The 23,908-nt window shown below is 37.6% G+C and overlaps 1 protein-coding gene across 20 annotated transcripts in view; it reads left to right on the plus strand.

Annotated features, from left to right (window-relative positions):
- The window catches only part of LOC117413889 (calcium-dependent secretion activator 1), a 103,595-nt gene that overhangs the window by 20,890 nt on the left and 58,797 nt on the right, over positions 1–23,908 (plus strand). For all 20 annotated transcript variants that reach the window (XM_058999688.1, XM_058999690.1, XM_058999695.1 and 17 more), the window contains exons 2-6: positions 652–765; positions 2,555–2,887; positions 14,132–14,212; positions 14,915–15,151; positions 15,973–16,094. In XM_058999688.1, the coding sequence (XP_058855671.1) occupies positions 652–765; positions 2,555–2,887; positions 14,132–14,212; positions 14,915–15,151; positions 15,973–16,094 (887 nt within the window). The remainder of the gene's footprint in view (positions 1–651; positions 766–2,554; positions 2,888–14,131; positions 14,213–14,914; positions 15,152–15,972; positions 16,095–23,908) is intronic.

Here is a 23,908-nt window from a genome sequence, read left to right on the forward strand (position 1 = left end):
CAGAGGCAGATATACGCAACAAAATACTCTGGAGGCTGGCACAGAAGAACTCAATGCCATTTGTCTATATATACGACCTGATAAAGCCAGCCTGAATTACCTGTGTATTTTTTAATTTACTCCCCTCTAAACGCCAAATGTTCTATGTTAAATTTTAATGTAACTAAAATCTATAATTTGATATTCCACTTAGTCGTGCAAGGACAGGACACAATATGTATTTATTTTTATTTCTTGCCTTCGCATGTACAAGCAAGTGGAGAGAAGTATTTACAATAGGACATTCAGTATCATAATACACAAACCAGCACAATACACACAATATAAATAAAAAACTGGTACATATATGTGCTAGGTTTGTTATAAATTGCCTAATGCACCTCATACTGTGTGATTATACCAAGATTCCGATTGTTCCAAGATGAAGCAGCTGATAACAGAAAGAGGTTTTACCCTGACCAGAAAATGACTGAGATTTAAACAGGGACACCTACTACACATTACTAGTCCCAAAAGACCCTTAAGAAACAGATGAAATGTCTGGTGTTCGAACCCAAAGGTGCTTCTCATCACGCCGCACACATCTCAGCAAGTAATTTACAGAAAAATGAATTCAATTATTTTTCTTCATTTACCTTTTTTTTTTTTCAGATAAGCAAGCAACAACTTCAGACAGTGAAAGATCGATTTCAGGCCTTCCTCAACGGTGAGACTCAGATTGTGGCTGATGAGGCTTTTATTAATGCTGTCCAAAGCTATTATGAGGTAAGTTTGTTCTTTTCCCAGTAACAGTGTTACATTATTGTATTATAAAAAAGAATAAGCTTAGTATTGTTAGTGGGTTACTTGATTGTTGGGCCTTATTGTATACAACGATAGACAATTACTCTCAGGCCATTTTTAAGGGATCCAACATTTTCAAAATATAAGTATTCTATGATGTTATTATTCAGTAATTCTTGTTAAATAATGTGCTTTCAACATAGTAAATTATTAGTATTAAGCAAGGTCTGGCTTTCATATAGAGTATTATTACCTAAGAAATATGCGCTACAGTATATTGCTGTTCTCATTCCCGTATTTGTTACAATAACCATGTTGACAAACAAGACCTAAATTTGTGTAATTGCATTAGCATACAAATTTGAGTAATAAACATTCACGTTCTAACGTCTTTCTCTTGGGAGTTGTTTTGGAAGGTTTGTTGGTAAACAAGAATGTTAAGTAATGTTTTAGCTGCCATGGTTCACCTTAGGCCTCTAGAATTGTAAATATGCCATTTAAAACGTAGCAATACAACACTGCCAGCTGTTTGTTTTAAGGTAGGGAAGATTCTACTTGTTGCAGCTGTAATGGAGGATGGGAAGGGTCAAAGGCAAATTATAAATCATGTTTATTGGTAATCCGCATCTAAGTTTATTGGCCTTTATCCCGCTGTTACACTATTATAGGTGCACAAAATGTAAAGCTGGTTATTTGAAGTTCAAAGTGGGATCCTATACCAAAATACACTTTACAATAAATCTAATGGACCTTTTTTTCTTTTTTTTTATTCTTGTGTAGAGGCATGTTTTCAAAGTGGAATAAAATCATTTTAATGGTATAGTTTAATCACTCCATCCTGCAACTAGTTATTTCTTACTAGATTTATACAGTTACAGACATATTCTTCCTCTCAGAAACAGGCTTTGCCATTACAGTAACTGACATATCATTGTGAACATTTACCTAGCAGGTTATGTCCTCTGCATTATGCATATTGCCTAATGATATACAGAGGTTGTAAAAGACAATGTAGCACTGCGCTATATTGAATGGATTAGTTAGAAACCCCACACCTCAACAGTTGACCACCCTCCTGTGAGCACAATAAACCTGTGAACGAGCTGTCTGTTACAGGCATGTATCTCATCATGCCAAATAATATTACTATACTGTAAACTACTGTACTGTAGACTATGCTGAATGTACAAGGCATATATTAATTGGTCTGTTTGCACTTATAAGAGGTAAAGCAGCAGAAAGTCTGCCAAAACCTCGTCCGTCAGGATCATTAGAAAGAAAGTGGTTTGAAGACATGATAGACTTCAAATTGAAAAGAAATAAAAATCAATTAAAACAGAGCGCTATGTTGCAATTGTTAAAAAGAAAATTTGTGGTACAAAATAACTAGACCGCTTCAGCCAAGCTTGGAAATCTGAAATTAATTGTTTTCTTATTTCCGCGAAACCCTTCTTGATTTAAACAGGGTTTTAGGTGATTTTCATTTAAAAGCTATTCGAAAGAAAGATATTGACGCAATGATCAACTCAGTATAAAAAAATGTATCTTTGATGTATCTCTGATATCTAAAATCCAGTCAAGCCACAGGCAGTTTCTGTATATTACTATGTAAAAAAAACGACTGAACAATTTCAATATGAAGAATGTTTGCACAATCAGTCTACATTTTAGACATGGGAAATTCATGTTGTATTTACCAATAAGAATATAGAAGGATAGGATACATTTCTAAAACAGTGAATGGTTTTTTTCTTTTTCTTTCTCATTGCAGGTGTTTATCAAGAGTGATCGTGTTTCTCGGATGGTGCAAAGTGGGGGCTGCTCCGCCAACGATTCCAGGGAAGTGTTCAAGAAACACATTGAGAAGAGGGTCCGCAGCCTGCCAGAGATCGACGGCCTCAGCAAGGAGACTGTCCTGAGCTCCTGGATGGCCAAGTTTGATGCAATTTATCGCGGGGAGGAGGACCCTCGCAAACAGCAAGCCAGAATGACAGCCAGCGCTGCCTCCGAGCTGATCCTGAGCAAAGAGCAGCTGTACGAGATGTTCCAGCAGATCCTGGGAATCAAGAAGTTTGAGCATCAACTGCTGTACAATGCGTGTCAGGTAAGAACATCACCCAAACAGTGTTTTTTTTATAAATTTGTCCTGTAAGTATTACAGCTATGGCAAGATTTTTGCATCACCCTATAGAATTAACTAATTTTGCTTCATAAAAGTGGAATGAAACCTGCTGAATAATGTTACATTAACATATTGAACTACATACCGCTTGTAGTTTTCCATATACTTAACAAAGAAATTGACAGAAATTGAAAAATCTCACATTTCAAAATTAAATACTGTACTACTGTTGTAGCTTCCAGTAGACTTTTGCGATATGATTTCGTAGGAGGCGTTGTGGTCCGGTGGTTAAAGAAAAGGGCATGTAACCAGGAGGTCCCTTAGTTCAAATCCTGGCTCACTCACTGACTCACTGTGTGACCTTGAGCAAGTCGCTTAACCTCCTTGTGCTCCGTCTTTCGGGTGAGATGTTGTTGTAAGTGACTCCGCAGCTGATGCGTAGTTCACACACCCTAGTCTCTGTACGTCACCTTGGATAAAGGTGTCTGCTAAATAAACAAATAATAACGGTTTCTTGGATTACATGATGTTAAATAAAAGATCTAAATTATGTTCATACATATTTTTTTTATTATTATGTCTCAATCCTAAAATGATAGGTGATGCAAAACTTTTTGGCCATAGCTGAAGATACATGTTCTATCACTTATAGACTATTTTCTAAAATGATGGTAGAAAATCAATATGGTACAAAAAAAAGAGTATTTTTAATAATGAAAACAGCAGTGTGTGGGCATTTAGGACTGTAACAGGACATTTGCCAAGCCACTTTCTACTTGGATTTGATTGTAACTTCTCAGATAACAGATTGTCAGGTACTGTACTATCCACCCAGAATGCAAAGAGCCCCATTGATATATTCTTCAAGGCCCTTGTGTATGATTGAAATGCAGGGCACAACAGCAGTCTGAGCTGAAAGACATTAGGTTTTCTCATCATTTAATACATTAACAAACGCAATCCCTCCACTTTCAAGCACATGCCCTTGGTGACCCTTGAATTGTTGAAAATTACTTAATGCCTCCTACAATATTAAGCACTTATGAGCTTAACATATTAACATAACCAAATCTGAAAGTGCTCTGTGAACAAAGAATACATATATAACAAAATAGTGTCTGTTATTTTAGGAGAAAATAATGTACAACAAAAGCATTTCTGTGCTCCATTAGGATATAATTTATACAGTATAGTGTCACATTGTATTAACGAGATGGTTAACGTGTACAGTAGTCTAGATTATCTTCTTGTGTCTGTAGAGCTAAATTACAGTTGGTTTAGATTGTGAGTTTCTTTTTGTTTGTCAGAGCTGGCTTATGCTTTAGAGAATTCTTCATTTGAAATCCTGATAATATAGTTACAGACACAATTCGGTTTTTTTTGTGTTTGATGGCCTGATTTAAAAAATGGCTCTTGTCCTAAGAGAACAAGATCCCATCTGAATATGCTGCCTGTTTCTGAACACAATAGCTATTCCTCTTGGCTTTGAAGTTTGATCACCCAGTTTCAGCCTGTTATCAGCAAAGACAGTAAGGTTCAAATTTGCATACTGACATTCTTTATTTGAAGTCATTCTCAGGAAACTTTAATGTATGATTGTTGAGAGGCACTGCAGTTGGATGATCTACTTAACAAAGGAATGTTTGTAAGTGGATTTACAAAGTGGGTTTTAACACATTTTTACACAAAATCTTAATTTCAATAGTTGTATGGTTGAAATGGTGCTTATCCTTACAGTTTTTATTACTGTTATTTTTTTCTTTCCCATAATCCTGTCAAGACAATTAAACAATTCTTTTCACAATGGTATTTTTAATGGAATTGGGTATAATATATGTAAAGTATATTTCTATACCCACGATCATGAAATGTAAAGGGGCAAATGGTACTTTTGAATGCATTCATGCCAATGTCATTAACAGACTTCAAAGGTGAATACCTTTGATTGCTGTTTCTCTTTATAATTACTTTTTTTTTACAGCAGAAAGAAAGAAAAATGTTTTTTAGACTACTGCATGTCCCACACTGAAAGCCTGAAAGCAAATATGAGTATAATTTGAGTACTGTTTCACTACAAAATAGTTATTTTATTGCGGGCATTCATGTTCTACTACATCCAGCACACTGGACATTTAATTTGGTAGTATCTTTAGTATCTTTTTTTATTTTTATTTATTATTATTTTATTATATTTTTCATGTTGCATGAAAATAAAATGAAACACTGATAGATTCAATTGAGTGTTGACTAAATGTAACAAATCCTGAAGGACACATCTCTCTCTCTCTCGCTCTCTCTAGGGTTTACCACTTGATTAAGTTGATTAATCTGTAGCTTAGTGGTATTAACATTTGGCTCTTTGTCAGATTTAACATGTGTTAAATGAAGTTATCAACCAGGTCGGATCGAGGTCCTGGATTGGAATGGCCTGATAGTCATGCTTGAGTTTGTTTTATTTGTATTATTACTGTTTGCAAAGCAGTAACTGTGTCCGCACCCAGCTGTTTACACTAGGCTTGCTCAGCAAACTCTACCCTTAAAAAACAAAGCAACCCTGGTTTGTTTGGAGCAGGTATGGGAATATTCTCCTTAACATAAGACATATTTCTGTTGCATATATATATATATATATATATATATATATATATATATATATATATATATATATATATATATATAATTCTTAGCTTAAATGGAAAAACACTACAACAACCTATGAGTTATAGGTGATTTTACAGGCTCATTTCCAATTAGACAAAATGTATGATAACTGGATCATCACCTGCGAAATTGACCATTTGTGTGACAATTGGTAAAAAAACAGCATCATTATTATTTGTTTATTTAGCAGACACCTTTATCCAAGGCAACTTATAGAGAATAGGGTGTGTGAACTATGCATCAGCTGCAGAGTCACTTCCAACAACGTCTCACCCAAAAGACGGAGCACAAGGAGGTTCTTCACATGATGAGTCAGTGGCCTAAACAGATATTTTAAGTTGGGGGGAACTGCACTTTGCACAAAATGTCAGAAGCTAAGAGACAATCCTGTTCTTCAGTAATGCTAGAATTCACCATACGATTGTTGGCTGTTTTTGCTTACTCGATATTGTAATCAATATTCACATAATTCAATTTGAAGTGACTTTGATGTTGTTCCATCAAGGAAAGTAAATTCAATTTTGCATAATAATGTACCCTCCAGGGACGGCTGATCAATAAGTCTTCAAATCAGACTAATACTACTGAGTAGGAGTTGGACACATCTGAGAAACAGCCAAGTCAATTCCTTAACAATATTTATTTTTGGATCGCACCTTCCAACTGCACTGCAGTTGCCGAGCGTATAGAGTAAATCACAAATCACAGAATTAAAGGGAAAAAAAAGCTGTTTGATTTTCTGTTATCACAGTTCAGGGCTTGAGGTGACCGTCTGTTTAATTTAATAGGTAAAAATCAAAGATGTGGAAGTGAGGTGCATGCCCATCGTTTTTACTTTTTACATATAAAAATCTATTTAGTCTGCTTAGACTTTGCTCCTCCTTGTGACGTTCAGCATGTTTGTGTTTTGGTATATAACTCCATTTTGTTATAGTAAAAAAAAAAGAAAATTAGCAAACGTCATTACAATGCCCTTTTAAAATATAAATGACGCTTGTTGTGGAGTAAGCAGAGCTGCCAGTGGGCTGGTGGATTACTTAATTGGTACATTACTGCTCTTAGGTCGAAGTGTGGTTTATCCCTGCTTGAATGCATTGATGTTTTTCATGTTAGTCAGCTTGTCTCTGGTGTAACCAGCCAGGCTCCTTTTCTCATCCTCACAGCACCACATCCTGGTCTCCTGTGTGCACTGTTGGATCATGGGTAATTACCAATGGGTTACTGCTGCTTGTTCTTCCTGAATATATCATGGTTTGCTGAATTGGTCATAATGATGAGCAGGGATTCAGTTGGCAGCACCCTAAAGAAACATCCTTACAGCCAGCTATAGTCATAACTATATATTGTCCACTTTTGTTCTTAAAAGGAATTATCTGTGACTCTTAAGTGTTTGATGATTAAACCAAAAAGGTTCCACAGTTACTGGGTAGTACTAGTTAATGTAATGCCCTGCTGACCCGAGGGTAGAATAAGGTCATAGGACAGGAGCTTTTATAAAAAATACTTGTGCAGGGATTAAGATGCTGAGTTACTACAACGTGAATAAATTCAAGAAGTCACAATTCTGTGCAGGAAACAAAACGGAGTCCATTGCATTTTTTCTGGATGCCTGATTACACCTGTTCAGAAATTGCAACATATGTGTAACATTAAACTAAGTCAGTGAGACAATCCCCCCCCCCAAAAGATAATACATATGGTCTGCTTCCCATACAATAGGTTAGAAAGAACTTAATTTCATCTCTTTCAGTGAGAGGAATTTTCTTTGTGTTTAGTTTTCATTGTTCACCTGAAGAGACTTTTGTGGTTTAGATAAGGGTTTTTCAACCTTTTTTTAAACTGTACCCTTTCTGTTGGGAGGTTTTAGCTAAAGTACCCATTACAATATTTGCTCACTGAATGGTACCAAAGTTGCAAAGACTAATCACAATAATCTGATTAGCAGATTTTTCCATTTTATTTTATATTTCATTTTTCATAACACCCTGGGACTGACAAACTGCTGGTTTAAAACACAATACCAAACAGTAGTCTTTCTATTCGGTAAAGTAATTATACATAATACAACATAGTCTGCACTGCAAATGTTTATCACGTTACCATTTACTTACCACCTCAGCGTAAGTATGTGTGCCATTTAAAATGTTTACATCAAAAACATAACCTCACGATAAAACTATAAACACCTAACAATTATACTTTTTTTTAGTATTATTAAAGCCAGCATAATTATCCAAAGGGACTCTATAACTTTCTGTCGCTTTGCACTTTCTATAGACTCTTGTGTTTTCTTACTTTGTTTTTGCTATGCAGTAAGAGATGCATCCATTTCAAATACCGACAACATAATCAACCAGCCGCTATTGCTGTTACTTAAAATGCAGCCGCGGTAATAAATAAAACAAAAACCGTCAACGCCTACTATTTATTTACCGGAGCATTTATACTTCTAAAAAAACACAGAAACATTGTTGCTTCACTGATACTACAAGTTGAAAACAGCAAAATCATGAGCAGCACAGAGCGCTCGCTTGCTTCCCCTACATAAATCCAGCAATCGAAATCACGCATGCGTACAGGAGGAAAATGTGGGCGTGATAGATTTTGTGTATTTGTTTTCATCTGCGGTTCACTTTGAGCTGCTAAACAAAGTTTAAATAATTATACACAGTGCTTTAGAGAATATATAATACCGTTAAAAAGTTATTATTTTCTTTTACTTTCATTTTTATTTGTGTATTTCTGAGGGCGTACACCCCTATGACCTTTAGAAGTACCCCGAGCGGTACGCGTTGAAAAACGCTGGTCTATTATACAATACATGTTTAAAAATAAAAATCCAGTTGTATTTTTTGAAATATGCATGAACAGTATGAGAAACAGTGTAGGTTGGTTTTTTAAAATATTATTTAAAAAATAGAGGGACTTTGTTTGTAAACATCTTGTTAACTTTTCCCCTCATACAGTACTATGATATAAATTTGATCTAAACAGAGTAAATAAAGATGTTCCTGCTAAGCAATGGCCTTTAGAACAACAGCTACTTCAATAAACACAGGGTGCAGGAACCAGAAGATGGGCTGATTGTTAAAGGGAAATACAGTGACAAATACAGTAACAAGGGTTTGAACTCATTGTGTAGCATTTCTCAAGGGAGCAATCTTGTAAAGTATTTCATGACAAGGTGTGCAGCTCTCTCTCTCTCTCTCTCTCTCTCTCTCTCTCTCTCTCTCTCTCTCATGCCGCTACCAGATGGCTGGACTCTGCCTCTGAATGAAGGCTCCTGGGCTGTAAGCAGCTGAGACTGAACCTATCAGACAGTGCAATGCTGAGCTAAAAATAGAACAGCAGCAGATTGCTATAAGTATTTGGAAGGTGTAGCTCTGCAGTGTAGTACTGTACATTTCTCTCAGTTTGATCAGCGACATTTTTGTTATCCCGTTGTTGTATAGCAACTGGGCAGCATCAAGAAGCTTCTTCCATAGGGAGTTGTGTCTTTGAGACTCCTCATGGAGCTGGGAGGAGTGGAGACCAACCCTCTTTAAACTGACAATCTGCCAATGAAGGGCGGGTAGTTCATTGGCCTTAAGAACATGCAGTTCTGCATTCAGTTTTTCAGCAGAACTAACACTACATGTCTATATATTTCAAAGATGACAGAATAAGAGATGCTCCAAAATAATTGTTTAGAATTGATACATGATTCTAATAATAGGATCATTATTTTTAGTACTTGGTGCCACATTGTGGTGGAATACCGTAACAGAGCTGCCATTTTTAAAAAAGATTTCAGGGTTAGGGAAATGCAGCTTTGTATGTTTCTACTGTCAGACTTTACAAATACAGTACAAGAAATCCTGTCCATGCCCTAAAGTAATCGCTGTCCTTGCCTTAAAGATGTCCTGCAAGGTTTTCCTTCCACCTAGCTGTGCTACAAAGCCCAATGGATTAGGTAATGCCTTTTCCGAAGTAATTACAATGATCTGTCTTGCCGCCCATAGCTGGTTCTGTTTGCCACTTCTGCCATCTGTATTCCTCATCAGTGACTTGTGCGACCTGTATGTGATATATTTAATATTACCAAATGCTTCTTTGTCAAGTACAGTACATTTTCTTTGACACTAAGGAAACCTGACATGTTAATTTTATCGAGATCCATTCTTTCACTGGCACAGCTGTCTGTATCAACCTCTGCTGAACGAGTCACTCATTTAAATTGTTAGTGATGTGAATTACTTTGTTGCCTCTCTAGGTCCCAATCTTTTGAACTCAATTTGCATTCAATTTAAGGGAATTCCTGGCATCGTCTGCAAGTGAACATAATGCATTTTTCATCGTGCCTCGATCAGCCTTGCTGAATACATTGTACTGTATGTGCTACACTTATTTAAAAAAAAAAGTTATTTGGCCATTTTCAAAAGATGCTAAAAACACACCACTATTCAATCTTGGTCTTATCTCAAGCAGTCCACTGAAGCTAAATTGAGACCATCAGATTTCACTTGTCGCACCCTCTGGATTTGAAAGAGGCTAATATGAATCACATGTGCCTTGAAGCGTTTTAATGAAGCAATAGCTGCTTCTTCAAAAACAAAACAAAATAAAAACTACAGTATAGTTTTTGTTCACTACTCAAATGTAATTTCTTTCAGCACTATCAGAAAGACAACACAAACATCACACAACGTCTGTTTCAAACGGCCTGGGTCTGGTTAATTTTGTTTGAAACAATGTATCAATTTACATGCTGTTCAGTTATCTGCGAGCAAATGGACTGAGTTTGTTTAGAGGCGAGCTGAAGTTATTGTTTTATTTTTATTGTTTTTTGGTCCTTTTCCATTTTTTTTCAGGATGAATTTGTTTCTGTTCACAATGCAGATTGCAAGTGCACTATGTTCATTTATAGACTGTGAACCGGATGGTTACAATATCCTGCAATGCATTTCGGTATCTTGAAAAAGGGCAGCTATTGATGTTATATTACTCCGGTTTTTAATAGCATGTTTTAGATTTTGACATATTGCTGTGGAAGAAAGCATGGGAACTGGGGAACAAATCTAATTTAAGGAATACATTTGTTGAAGGCCTACAATAGGATATTAGAGTTGTGCAGCATTCCATTACACAAAACTTCACTGTTCCCCTTCTGTAGGCATTAAACAAATTAATTTGAGAAAAGACTTCATATATTTTACTATTTTGAGTTGTCCAGTCAGGATTGGATGTTGGTGTCTGATAAAATGTCTCTCAGAGCTGTCCACCATACAATGTTTTGTCTCATGCCTGCTATTTTCAACTTTGGACCTGACCATTGCAGTCCTTTGTGCCACAGAGAGTTGAGAAAAGAACATTTAATATGGATAGGCAACAGGCATTGTTTGGTCAGCTTCAGCACTTGAACTAAAAATGTTCTTTTAACTTGACCTGACCATTGCCTTTATAGAAAGAAGGCCCCCGTTTTGTGTTATTATTTTTAGATACTATCTACAGGAACTGTAGCCTTAAATTCCGTGAACTGTGAAATAGGTTTTCAATTATTAAAGAAAGAACCATCAGCCTGACAAAGCCTTTGATTCCCCAGTGTCGCCTTAAATAGCTCAGTGTTCTTCGGTTAGACTGTTTGTTTTTTTGCTGCAGGTTATTGAGTTCATTTGATATTAAGGAGGCTTGCTGGTATGGCAGAAAATAATCAATACAGTGTATCTAGTGTGCTGAGAGAGTGGTATTGGATGCGTTATGCTGTAATGACTGAGGTACAAGTCGAACTGATCCGAAAGGCAAGTCTTTTCTCATTGATGAAATAAAAAGATAAAAACCTATTAGCAAGTCCAGGGAACTAGCAACAGATTTTTTTTTTTTTTAAATGTTAAGTAGAAGTATATGCTTATATGATACAACGATGAAATCAATCAAACCCAAAGGGAGTTTAAGACGATTCTTACATTTTATTTTTCTACTCCTCAACTTCATTTAAACCTTAAGCAATTCAGGTTATTAGAGGGAGTGGCTGTTCAGTCACAATATTAATGCTGCCACGAAATAAATGGATGCAGAGGGCACGCATTTGGGTTCCTAGCCCATAGCACTTTCCTGTGTCAGATGCTGTAAATGACTTGCATGCGCCAACTTTGAGATTAATTATTAATATAAGAACGCGTGTGAATATTTCAGTACTTTATTACTCTGTGGGAGAATGTAGGACAACAGCTGTGTTGGGAGTTACACTAACAGTTGTTGCAATCCTTTGTTCCGAAACTCGGCCCAATTAAACATCATCAGTTTTTATCCTGATTTTGATCTATTTTCAAAGCAAAAGATGAAATATTGTAACGCCAACAGAAGTTAAATATTACATGTCTTCTTGATAAATGAAAAAAAAATGTTGAAGGCCACAGAGGTCTTTTACCTTTGATGAACAGCATTTTACAAGAAAGCGCGATGATGTATCGAGGAGCTAGTATGCTGCCATTTGTTTTTGTAGACTCATAAAGCCTGCTCAAGGGATCATTTAACAGTGTTCTTTATTGTTTTTTTATTTTCAGGCTGTTTTACATGCAAAATGCCTACACCCATCAGAGTGGTCTGTACGAGATAGATAATCCGTCTGTCCAGTTTTTTTTTCACACGTTTAACTGTAATCATCATCATCATCATCATCATCAAGGAATAACATCTTTCTGATTCTGAACATCATGTCTGTGCAGTAATAAAGACTGCAGTCACTTGGTGCAGAATGTTGGGAGGCTTTGCAAATAAGACTAAATCTTTCTGAATCTTTATCACAGCGCTGTGATTTATAGAAAATCCTGCAAAGAGAAGTGGCAACTGGAGCATATTAGTTCCCCGGCAGGCAATTTGGTTTCTTGAGTCAGTTGTGTATTAAAGGTATCCTTTCAACTGAGATCAATGAACTACTTTGTCTTACCTGTTTTTTGCATACTGCATATTTATGTATCTGGTGTCCATACAGTAACTCCGCAGAAGGCTTTAAAATGATCAGCAATCCAGTTTTCAAGAAACTACCACCTTCTGAAAGTCATTGATATTCTGAAAGTCAACAGGGGTTGCCAGGATCAGCTCCCAGCTTGACAAGTGGTGATAGGGGGTTAACACGCTGTCTTATATACAAGATGGTCAGTGATTTTCATTGGCTAGTTCACGGTGGGCTACTTTGTCACTGTGGGATTGCTCCATTTTACAGCAAATGTTCTGTTGATGAACATCCCCTTTCTCATACTGAATCAGAATATGGGGATATAATACGGGGATCTGACATAGGTCAACATCTTTACATATATGTTTACCAGGACAGTTTTATACTGACAGCTCTAATCTTAAATTAGAAAAAAATATAAGAAAAATGTGAAAACTGCACTGAATTACTGTACAAGCACGACATTCTGTTTCAGAATTATGATGATAAACCACACATGAGATAAAAAAAATATAGAATACTGTACAATATGCATTTTATATCTGTTTCTACAAAGAGTTAACACTGCAGAAGCATGTACTCCTATTGTGAAAGGAATAGTTGCCCTTGTCTATCAACTCCTTTGTTTCCTAGTACAGCATACACAGTATGCTGCAGGAAATGTAAATTTAACATCTTGTTACCTTGAGTTGGATTACCTTTACCTTCACATTTCTGAGGCATTCACACTTCTGACAAGCATTCTGAGCAAATCCAATTCAATTTCAAATAATAATAACTAAATATTTCAAACAATTGTTTCCCCTGGTTTACTCAGGTAAGAATGCAAAGGATAAAAACAAACCGTTTATTTCACTTTCAGCCATGTTGAGTGGGATTGAGCTGCACAGCAATGCAATTCCCAGCAACGGACGGCACCTGATTTATGCTTAAAGTAACCAGGAAAAAAATCTTCCTGTCCTCTTTTCCAGAGATGCAGCTCGACTCATTAAAATGCGACCTTGTTTTTGTCTTACACGGTAAATACCGATCTGATTGAATCCATCTCTGACTTAATTGCTCCTCAAACCTGCGTCTGACATGTAAAGACAGTTGTTGTACAAATCTATTTGCTAAGTCAGTTCTAACAGTGTGTCAAAGTAATGAAGTATGCCAAAAAATAGGTTTTTGTAATGTTGTTGGTGAACCACTGACAAAATGGTAATTTGGGTCTAAAGTCTCATTCATAGATACTCGTGGAATTGTGGGTGTGCATACGGTATGCGTGTGTATTTGCACATATGTCTCTGGGAGGGAGGGGCGGTATGGTAATACAAGTCATGTCCTTGTTTCATAATATTTTATATATGATGACATATACTATTTTATCATTTTGAATATATTAAAATATGGAAATATGCCAGCACTAACTGAGTACATTTTTATGATGTCCCCCTTGATCTGTTTTTCTACATGGGTATTTTTGTACTGTTGTACAAAATACCATTATTTGAAACTTTTGAAACCAAAGAACTTATACTCAGTCATTTTAATGATATTGCCTAAACTTCCTGTCTCTACACATACTTGTATCTATGCAGGTTTCAATTTAGTGAAGCACTGATTAACTTTCACTTTTTCTGTGGTTTCAGCTGGATAATCCAGATGAACAGGCGGCACAGATTAGACGAGAACTGGATGGACGTCTTCAAATGGCAGACCAGATTGCAAGAGTGAGTAAAACCTATTTTTGTTACGACAGGCTATTAGCGCAATGCATCCTGCAATGCCGTAAATGCATCAGGTGAGGCAGCAGGCCTCCACATCTCCTTAAACTGCAATCCTGCTGCTCTCTGAAAATGTGTTTGACATGAAAAACCATGCATATAATTATGCATGTAATCTAAACAGCTGTCCAGTACTTGTCATGCCTGGAGGATGTGAAGTGTGAGCTCTGTGCCCACCCCTTTGATATAAACACATAAATATACGTTGACACATACTCACACAAATTCACATGTTCCTACTGTTACCATGGTAACTTCTGGTGGAAAAAGTTTATTGCATGGAAATAGCCTGAACCATGGTGTTACCATGTAATTACATCAAGTAACAAGATGTTGTTCACTGGGCCACTTCCATACAATTAAACAGTAGTCACTGTGTAAGAACAGGAGTCCTTGATGAATACTCAGTTATTATAGTTAAACACAGTTAAACACCTGGGCAGATGGATTCTCTCTCATATAGACCACTCTGTATTTTGTATGTTAAATAGCCTGAAAATAAAGAAAACTTTAAGGTTATCTGTTGAGCAGTCATTACAAGTAATGATGCAGGATGCATTGATGACATTAGATATTTGCTAATTGTTTTCTGTCTCTCTTTAACAATGAATGATAAGCACCATCTCTCTCACTTTATTATTTTGAAAGGAGCGCAAGTTTCTAAAGTTTGTTTCAAAAGAAATGGAGAGCATGTTCATTGAGGAGCTGAAGTCATCTGTGAATTTGCTGATGGCCAACCTGGAAAGCATGCCGGTGTCCAAAGGAGGCTCTGAGTTCAAACTACAGAAGCTGAAACGCGGTCACAACACCTCCATCATCGACATGGGGGAGGAGAACGAAAACCAGCTCTCCAAATCAGATGTTGTGCTGTCTTTCACGCTGGAGGTACAATGGCTTGACACATATTTGCTCTTCATTCGTTCCCATTTCAGCTGCCACAAGTCTATTTGAAAATTATTGTTTTTTGCTCTGCATGAACAGTAAGCGGAGGAAGGGGGATTAGCAAAATGTGTGCAAAAAACCCTTCCAATGGATTGATTTTGACCAGCGCAATGAGATACGATTTATTCTTTGACAATCTGAGAATATACATTTACATCGGAAATAACTCTAGAGGATTGCTTTCACTGGTTATGTTTATAAATGAGGTTGCTCGTGAAGTTCACCCTTTATTGAGTTGCAGAGCCGGGCAACACAAACCAGGAAGCATCATTCATCATATGCTTATTGTTTAAGGTTTCCCTCTTTGAAGGGCCTCAGGTACTAGAGGATCCATAGTAGTATTTTGATAAAGGCAGTGTGGAATATCCAATATACTCTTGTAAACTGACTCCATACATAAACTAAAACACTTCTATTGATGCCCTTATTTTATGTCAGCTACTGATATCCTCAAAGCCACAGCACTTTAAACAGATCTCCATCACTGCGTGGTGAATGATTAAAGCACGAGGTAACAGCTTCCTGAGGTCTCCATCATATTAACAATGTATGAATTGTGTAACAGTTCCACCCTGACCTTTCCCCTGGGCCTCACCCCCTGTATCAATAGCACACCCTTTGGAAAAAAGCATCAACTCGGTTCACTGTAGTTCACTGTATACAGTATACCACTATATTGACCAGTATACATTTTGTATTAAATCATGTTAAGTGACAAAGGATATTGTGTTATGTATGTATAAAGATCATGTTCTCTTTTGCAGGTTGTGATCATGGAGGTTCAGGGTTTGAAATCGTTGGCTCCAAACCGCATTGTTTACTGTACAATGGAGGTGGAAGGAGGGGAGAAACTACAGACTGATCAGGCAGAGGCTTCCAAGCCAACGTAAGGGTCCCAATAAGACATATGTAGATAACCTTGTCATTTACGCTGTTAGATGATGATTGTTAAACAATAAAACCAGTACCGGAATGGTAAAACAAAACAAAAAAAGGCTACAGTTCAAAATACCAGGATGTTAATAAATACCTACTGCTGCGTAAATATTTGTGAACAAAACTATCCCGTTTATCGGAACATCCTAAAATGTGAAAACATTTTAGGATTTTATTTAGAAGCAGATTAAGTCGCCTAAGACAGGCCGCGAGTATCACTCTTGTTACTTCATTCTCTAAATAAATACAATGTGTTGCCTCACTCTAAAACTGGTTACCTGTTATACGGGATTCAAAATGCCACAGCTTACATCATTGATTTTTCCAGCTGTTTTAATTAAAGTGCACACAAAAACGTGTCTGTAGCAGTCTAATAAGAATCCCCAGATACTTGAGTTTTATAGATCCATTCTGAGTATGTCTTATAAATTATCGGTTCTGCTTGGAGCAAATAGACTGTAAAGATTTTATACTCATATAAATAATGACCTAATAATTAACACAATGCGAGTATGAAGTGAAACAGTGATAGTTAATGTTCCAAGTCTACAGCATCAATTCAAGAAAACGCAAGAAGCAAAATTGCAATCATTATATATTCCTATTGAGTGACCTTGTAGGCTTCACAATTTGAAAAATCTGTCTTTTTTTTTATATTTGTTTGCTGCACGGAATTGAAACTACAGACCGCATGCACCGATAACCAGATGTGTCTATTTTAATACTTTCTCAATTAAGAGATGGAAGGTTTTTGACTTTCAGCTGTAGTGTTGCCTGGACAGATTCAGTGTGGCTGGTTTAGACTCCAGCATCTTAACATTATGACATTTATTTATTTATTTATTTATTGTTTTGTTTTGTTAAGAAAAGAACTGCATTTTAAGTAGATTTTTATGAATGAAAACATAAATAAATAGCCCCAAACAACATCCTACTTCAGAGGGTTGTTTCAGCAGCAAAGTGAATTTGATCATATATGAAACTGTGATTTCTGACAGTAAATAAGTGCAGTCAGACAGTAAAGAAATCCTAGTAATATACACACCTCCCGGAATGACACCTGTTCATTAAATGAGATTAAATGATGACTCAGAAACATTACTCCCTTCAGGATTGAACTGCCAGGATTCTAGAAATGTATTTTGATATATTGAGTTCTGGATTAGATAACCGGGTTTTGTTAGCCTTGGTTTGCATGTTGCAGTTTGTAGGCAGTGAAAGAGGAGAAAAGTGATTTTTAAAAAAACATGTACATGTTTACCCTGTTTCTCTTTCAAAAATCCCAAGATCCTACTCCTGCCCTGTGATAATGAGAATACTTTAAAGGAATTCCAGGTGCATAACAAGCAGTCATTGCATGGTGAGGGGCAGCTTATTCACTGCACAGAATTGTGTGCTACGAATGGCCCTCTTTTCTGTTTTTATGTCCACCAGTGTGCACCTAAGCAAGCTGCAGTAACATAAAATCACATTCCTAATAATTATGGGTCAGATCAGATATGAAGGGGTATCATTTTGTTTATTGAAGGAATGAACGCTGAAAGTATCACAGTGGGGAAAAAAAACATTTTGACGGATTAAATGTCAACATTTTTATAGGCTTGCAGATGGAGAGATTTTGCTTATTCGTGATGAAAAGCTAGGCATTAGGGTTTTACAGTTTGCTAGGCTGTACAGTTAAGTAGATACCAGTTACAGAATGTGTGTCACTAAAGAACGCGTATACATCTGCTGTCCTGGTCCAGGATACTGGTTCTGCTGCATGTCTCGGATCTAGCCGAATGCACTGCCGCTCCCCTGCCTTCAGGACAGCCGGTCTGCTCTCCAGTGGAAGGTTTCTTATAGTGTGTAACTGCAGCGACAGCTGTTCATTCACCTCACATTCAATTCATTTGAATGAAAAGATTACAGGTTGAAGTGACTGCTGCAGATAAACAGGCAAGCAATTCTTTTTTATATATAGTGAAAGGCTTTATATATATATATATATATATATATATATATATATATATATATATATATATATATATATATATATATATATATATATATCATAACCAGCCCTTGAACTAACGTTGCTCTTGATCCTTGAGCAGCTCTGAGCTCAAACCCAGTGTTGCACATTCTCATTTTCTAGCAGGAATATTCTTAAAGCGAGCTGCAAGGTGACTCGGCTGTTATTACTTCATCAGTGAGAACAGACTGAGAAAAAATGAAAGGAACTGAATATGACAAATTGATTCTGCTGAGCCACCTTCTGAGCAATTATCCTGCCACACTTTATCTGTTGTTTGACGTTGTTTGGGATTGTTGTTAATCTGAGATATCTTTTTTTAAAAGCAAGTTACAGTCAATGAATTTAAATTGTGGCTGTCTGTTATTGGTTATTTTTTAAGGCTGGCCTGTATTACATTTGAATTCCTGGGATGCCATCTAGAGGAATAAATCAGTATAGCACCGTGACTGAATAAAAAACTATTGAAGAAGTCACAGTGGAGCATTGTACTGTTATATACCTACCAATAAAAATAATAATGGAGGTTGTAGTGCCACCAAAGGCATTTTGTATCGTCCCGTGTTCTCATATGTGTCAGTCTAAAAAGACGAAACTTGTTTTGACGATGCAAACAATACATTTAACATACCAATAATATGAATAAGCAATGTAGCACTTTCACACACAGAATCGTCTCAATCCGATTTACAGAAGAGCATGCGGTTGGCTTGCAATGCCATGAAATTGTAACAGGATAGAGCTGCCAAAGCCTCTGCCGTCTCAGTATCCTTATGCAGGATTTCCTGAGAAAAGGTGCAGCCTCCTCCCACAGTAGTGTTGCTGCCTGTTGTAGCCTGACTCTGGAGGGTGTCAGCTGAGAGGTTTGGCCGGGGTAGCGGTATATTGGGTCAACAATTTAGAAATGTTGCTTGAATTAAGTTTCTGTAGGAAGAGTGGTTGTATATCTGTTGCTTTCATGCTTTGTTACCTGCTGCACTTGGAAGTAGATGTGAAACATGCTTCTATTGAGTCTATTAATGCCAAGAAATGTCGGGAAAAAGGTCTAGTCGAAGATAGATTCAAATAATTAGAACCATCCTAATAATAATCTTAATTGCTTCATATTTTGGCAGGAATCTGAGCTATAATTTGCCTTGGCAAAGGACTTAAAAAAGGGTAAAAGAAGATTGAGAGGGGTTTAAAGGAGATCTAAGCAGATTATTGATCTTGGTCGCATTGTACAATTTAATTAATTGTAAATATACGCAAGAGAATAGTGGCCAAATCAGTACTGGTATGTAGGCATGCTGTACTGTAAAACGTATTCACTGTAGCATTCACTATAAGGTCAGAGGAACTTCCATTGGTTTTCAGTAATATGTCACACAGGTGTACTATTTATCCAACGCTGAGCAATTACATTTTACACCGAGCTGTGAGGTAATTTAGCCTTTCAAACGCAGTGCTGATTTTATATTCTTGATATAATAAAAATAAATAAATACAGATTGGGGAGATAATATACAACTCTGGCACCAGGCAGTACACGATAGGAGTCCAGTAATTTAACTCATATATATGTTAATAGTAGAGGCAATTGAAAGCAGAAAATGAGGACCGCTTTGTTAAAATAGACTGGTATCTAAAAGAGACTGGTATTCTAAAATTGCATACCCCAGGTTCTAAATGCAAGTTCTATGCAGAAATGATTGACCAATATTGTACAGTATTTCACTACCCTGGCCCGTCAAATCTGCTTTAAATCCAGCCAGTGCCTGGTTAAAAATGCACGGTATTTTATTTGTTTTCAAGTCTCACGGTATTAAGAGCTCAGAGTGTACTTATAGAAATTGACAGGCAGCAAAAATATTGATTATACATGAATAGATAAGATATAAACCTTTGATGTCTAGACTATGACATTTGGTTCCATCAATATAGACAAATCTGTTTCATGGATTATTACAGTAGGTGCACTTTATGTATTTGCAGTGTGGTATTTTTAGATGTATAAAGAGAAACCGTTACCTATATATATTTTTTTTTACCCCATTTTCTCCCCAATTGTTTAAGCCTGGCTCACCACGGACAGTTACCTATATTAAACTTTAACCAACAGTTCACATGCAAAGTCAATTAATCCAATTAATCTATTTGATGTTTGCGTATTTTATCCACAAGAAGCAATATTTAAATATTGATTGCATCTTCATATTACAATAAAGCGAAGTACATAAATAGCCTACAAACAGTACAGGTATGACACAAGGGGAACAGTCTGCTTCATGTTACACGTGCCATATTTTGAAAAGCTATTACATTTATATATTAAATATTACTTCAAATTCTTGCCTTACGTTCTTGAATGGGAAAGAACCGCAATTAAGTAGCCCTGTATTTGAATTTTGTGGTTTCTTTGTTTAATCTGTTATGGTATCACTTTGGGTGGGCAACTGCAAAGAGCTAGCTGAGCAATTCTGTTTTGAAATGCAATGCCACGCAAGAAGATGGTCTTTACAGGAGGAGACATGGTCAACCGGACAAGCATATTTTGCAAACAGTTTTTCATTTTATGCCAGAACAATTTTACTGCAGTCTCTTCTTTGGTAAATGGTACGTGGTGAAATAGGATGGACAGTATACAGATATCTGCAGATTAAGCTTTTTGATTAACTTAAAGGAACATGGTGATTGACTGAGTATCGGATTGCATTTCGTGTCATGTAGCTGTATTGCTGTATTTAGAATTCATTTTGTGAACCCACGCCATGATGCTGCATCAGCATCATTTCACACTGGATGCTCAGAGCTGTCAAATTACTTGAAGAGAGCAAACCAACAGGGTTCATTTCTAACACCAGAGATGCTGTGTGTCAACATTTTCTACTGAATGCATAAACAAGAACAGGGAAACTGATTGGATAATAGACATCTGCTTGGAATTCTGGTGCAACAAATCTGAATTTAAGAAGGGCCTGGGGTCAACCAATTGCTATAGAAAAATTAAGATAGAAATACTGAACATTTTGATTTGGAATATTGTGGTTGAATTGCTTTTCCATGAATTAACAGAGAAGGTAACTCTGCACACAGCTCCAATTGGCTTTTATTCTTGTTAAATTAAATTGTAACAATTTGAAATCTCTTTACACCCCAATAGGAGATTGCTTTATGTGTGTTATTTAATTATTTCAATTCAACAGATCCCATTGTTACCTTTATAGCAAAAACCAAGTGGAAGAATGAAAGAAGAAAATACATGCTCTTGTTTGTCAGTTTTCATTTTGTTAAATCAAATGCACAATCCACAAGAGGGCTGATTTGTATGGAGGACTCTGCCTAGATTGTGAAGGACCTTGCTTATACAATGTCAAATATGCTTGTAAGCAGGTGCGTTACATCAAGGTCGAAGCTTACCGAGTGCCACTTTCATTTCTGTTTAAATGGATGTCAGCAGTGTACTGCCAGCATAATATATAACACTAAATATTATATAGTATACATACAGAATGAGAGCCATATACTCTATAGAGTAGATACTGTAGAACTCAATACATTTTTCAGATACTTCAGTAGCACAGTGAATGGTAAAGTTTTCCCAAGACAAGCATTGCTGTACTGTCCTTATTCCTTTGTAAAGGGATGGGGACATTACATAGATATATAATGTGTGGCAGAGGTAACTGAATTTACCTGTGGTCATTACTTAGTTTTCATTTTAACAGCACAATCATCATGCTTTATTACCTTCAAATACAGGTCCCTTGCTAGCCTTGGTAGCTAATTCTATCAACGACGTTCATCCAAAATTCAGTCCACATACAACTGTGCACACAGCATGAATACAAATGATGTCTCTGTGGCTTGAATCAATGGTCTTGCACTGGCTGTTGCCATAGCAACTAATGACATCATGCCAGATTCCATTCCCCAGTAAATCCAGTGCCTCAAACATCCTTTGTGCAAGTGACATAGTGATTTCCATTACACGAGAGTAGATGTTAAAACTTCATGCTGATTTGAACTCGGCTCTCGCCAAGATAAGCACCAACTAAGACGTAGCTTTACAGTAAACTAATGTGATCCATATGTGTCTCCATCCATTTACGTTTCCTTCCATATGATGATGTAGATATCCTTCTGTCTGGTGTTAATGGCTGAAGTGTAATGCTGGCTACAGGGATCAGCTTATTTTGCCTCCCTGGCGCATCAGCACACACAACGGCTGCGATGCTGGCTCCGGGGATCAACCACAGTGCGGCCTCCCCAGCGTATCAGCATGACAACCATGTGGATTGAGCTAAGTAGGGTACATCTCTGGGGTTTTCAAGTGGGCACCTTTCATCCTCAGTGTTTCGTCGACTAGCCCACGACACCTCAAGAGGGCTCGACGGTGATTCTGGCGTCCCAGCATCACCCCCCTCCGTCCCCCACTCAACTCAGCCCAGCTTACTTACCTGTACATCAGCGTTTCTTTCTTTCTATTGTGCTTGAGATCCCCAGCCAGAATCTTTCCGTCTCAACCACAGCCAGTTGCTGCTCCTCTCTGCTGCTTCAGATAAGTTCTTCACTGTGCGACGCAACTCTTGGCCACTGAATCCGACGTCTCTGAGAAACCGGGTTGTAGAGTGTGCCACAAATCCTCGACAACCCACTTCCACTGGGTAAACCCGGACTCTCCATCCTCGCTGTTCCGCTTCAGTGGCTAGTTGAGCATACCGCAGTTTCTTCCTCTCATACGCCTCATCTACAGCATCCTCCCATGGCACTGTTAACTCTACCAGGTGAACAAGGCGTGCTGATCCAGACCACAAGACAATATCTGGTCGAAGGTTAGTGGTGGCAATCTCAGGTGGAAAAATAAGCCGTTGACCAACATCTGCCAGCATTTTCCAGTCTCTAGCAGCTTCCAGTTGTCCTGGGCGAGGATTGGTTTTAACACCTTTTCTTGGTGGTTGCTCTCCTGGGCGGAGGAATGTTGTCTTTTGTGTGTAATGTTTTGATGGAACAGGTGACAACTTATTGGTCATGTTACGCTTGTCTTCCAATGCTAAGGCCAAACATCGCAGCACCTGGTCATGGCGCCAAGTAAACCGTCCTTGGCTAAGAGCCACCTTACATCCTGTCAAAATGTGCCTTAATGTTGCAGGTGATGAACACAAAGGACATGAGGGATCCTCTCCTACCCAGAGGTTTAGGTTCTGTGGTGATGGGAGAACATCATATGTTGACCTGATGAGGAAACTGATCCTGCTCTGTTCCATTGACCATAGGTCTTGCCAGCCAATCTTGCGTTGTTCTACACTCTTCCCATCTCATCCATTCTCCCTGCTTGGCCTGGGAAATGGCCTTTATACACCTCATCCTCTCCTCCTGCTTTTGCACCTCGTTGACTACCAGCTTCCTCCTTTGAGCTGGGGCTGCCTTGTGCCATGTAGGAGGAGCTGAACTGAAACCAAGACCCCCTCTTCCATGCTGAACTTGCCCCATGATATCACCAATTCGAAGGGCAGCCTTTGCATCTTCCACAGCTTTCTTTGCCGCCCACTTTCTTCCAGTTTTCAACACAGGTGCTGCCTCCCTTACGCATTTATCGCGTGACTCTACTAATGTCATTTCCAGTCTGACCTTGGCGCACTTAAACTCCTCGGTTAGAGCAGAGACTGGTAGCTGCAGTATTCCTATACCATAAAGTCCCACTCTGCTGAGGCAGCGTGGAACTCCCAACCATTTCCTGATGTATGAACTGATTAAAGCTTCCAGCTTCT

This window comes from Acipenser ruthenus, chromosome 25 (genome assembly GCF_902713425.1).
Source record: "Acipenser ruthenus chromosome 25, fAciRut3.2 maternal haplotype, whole genome shotgun sequence".
NCBI lineage: Eukaryota > Metazoa > Chordata > Actinopteri > Acipenseriformes > Acipenseridae > Acipenser > Acipenser ruthenus.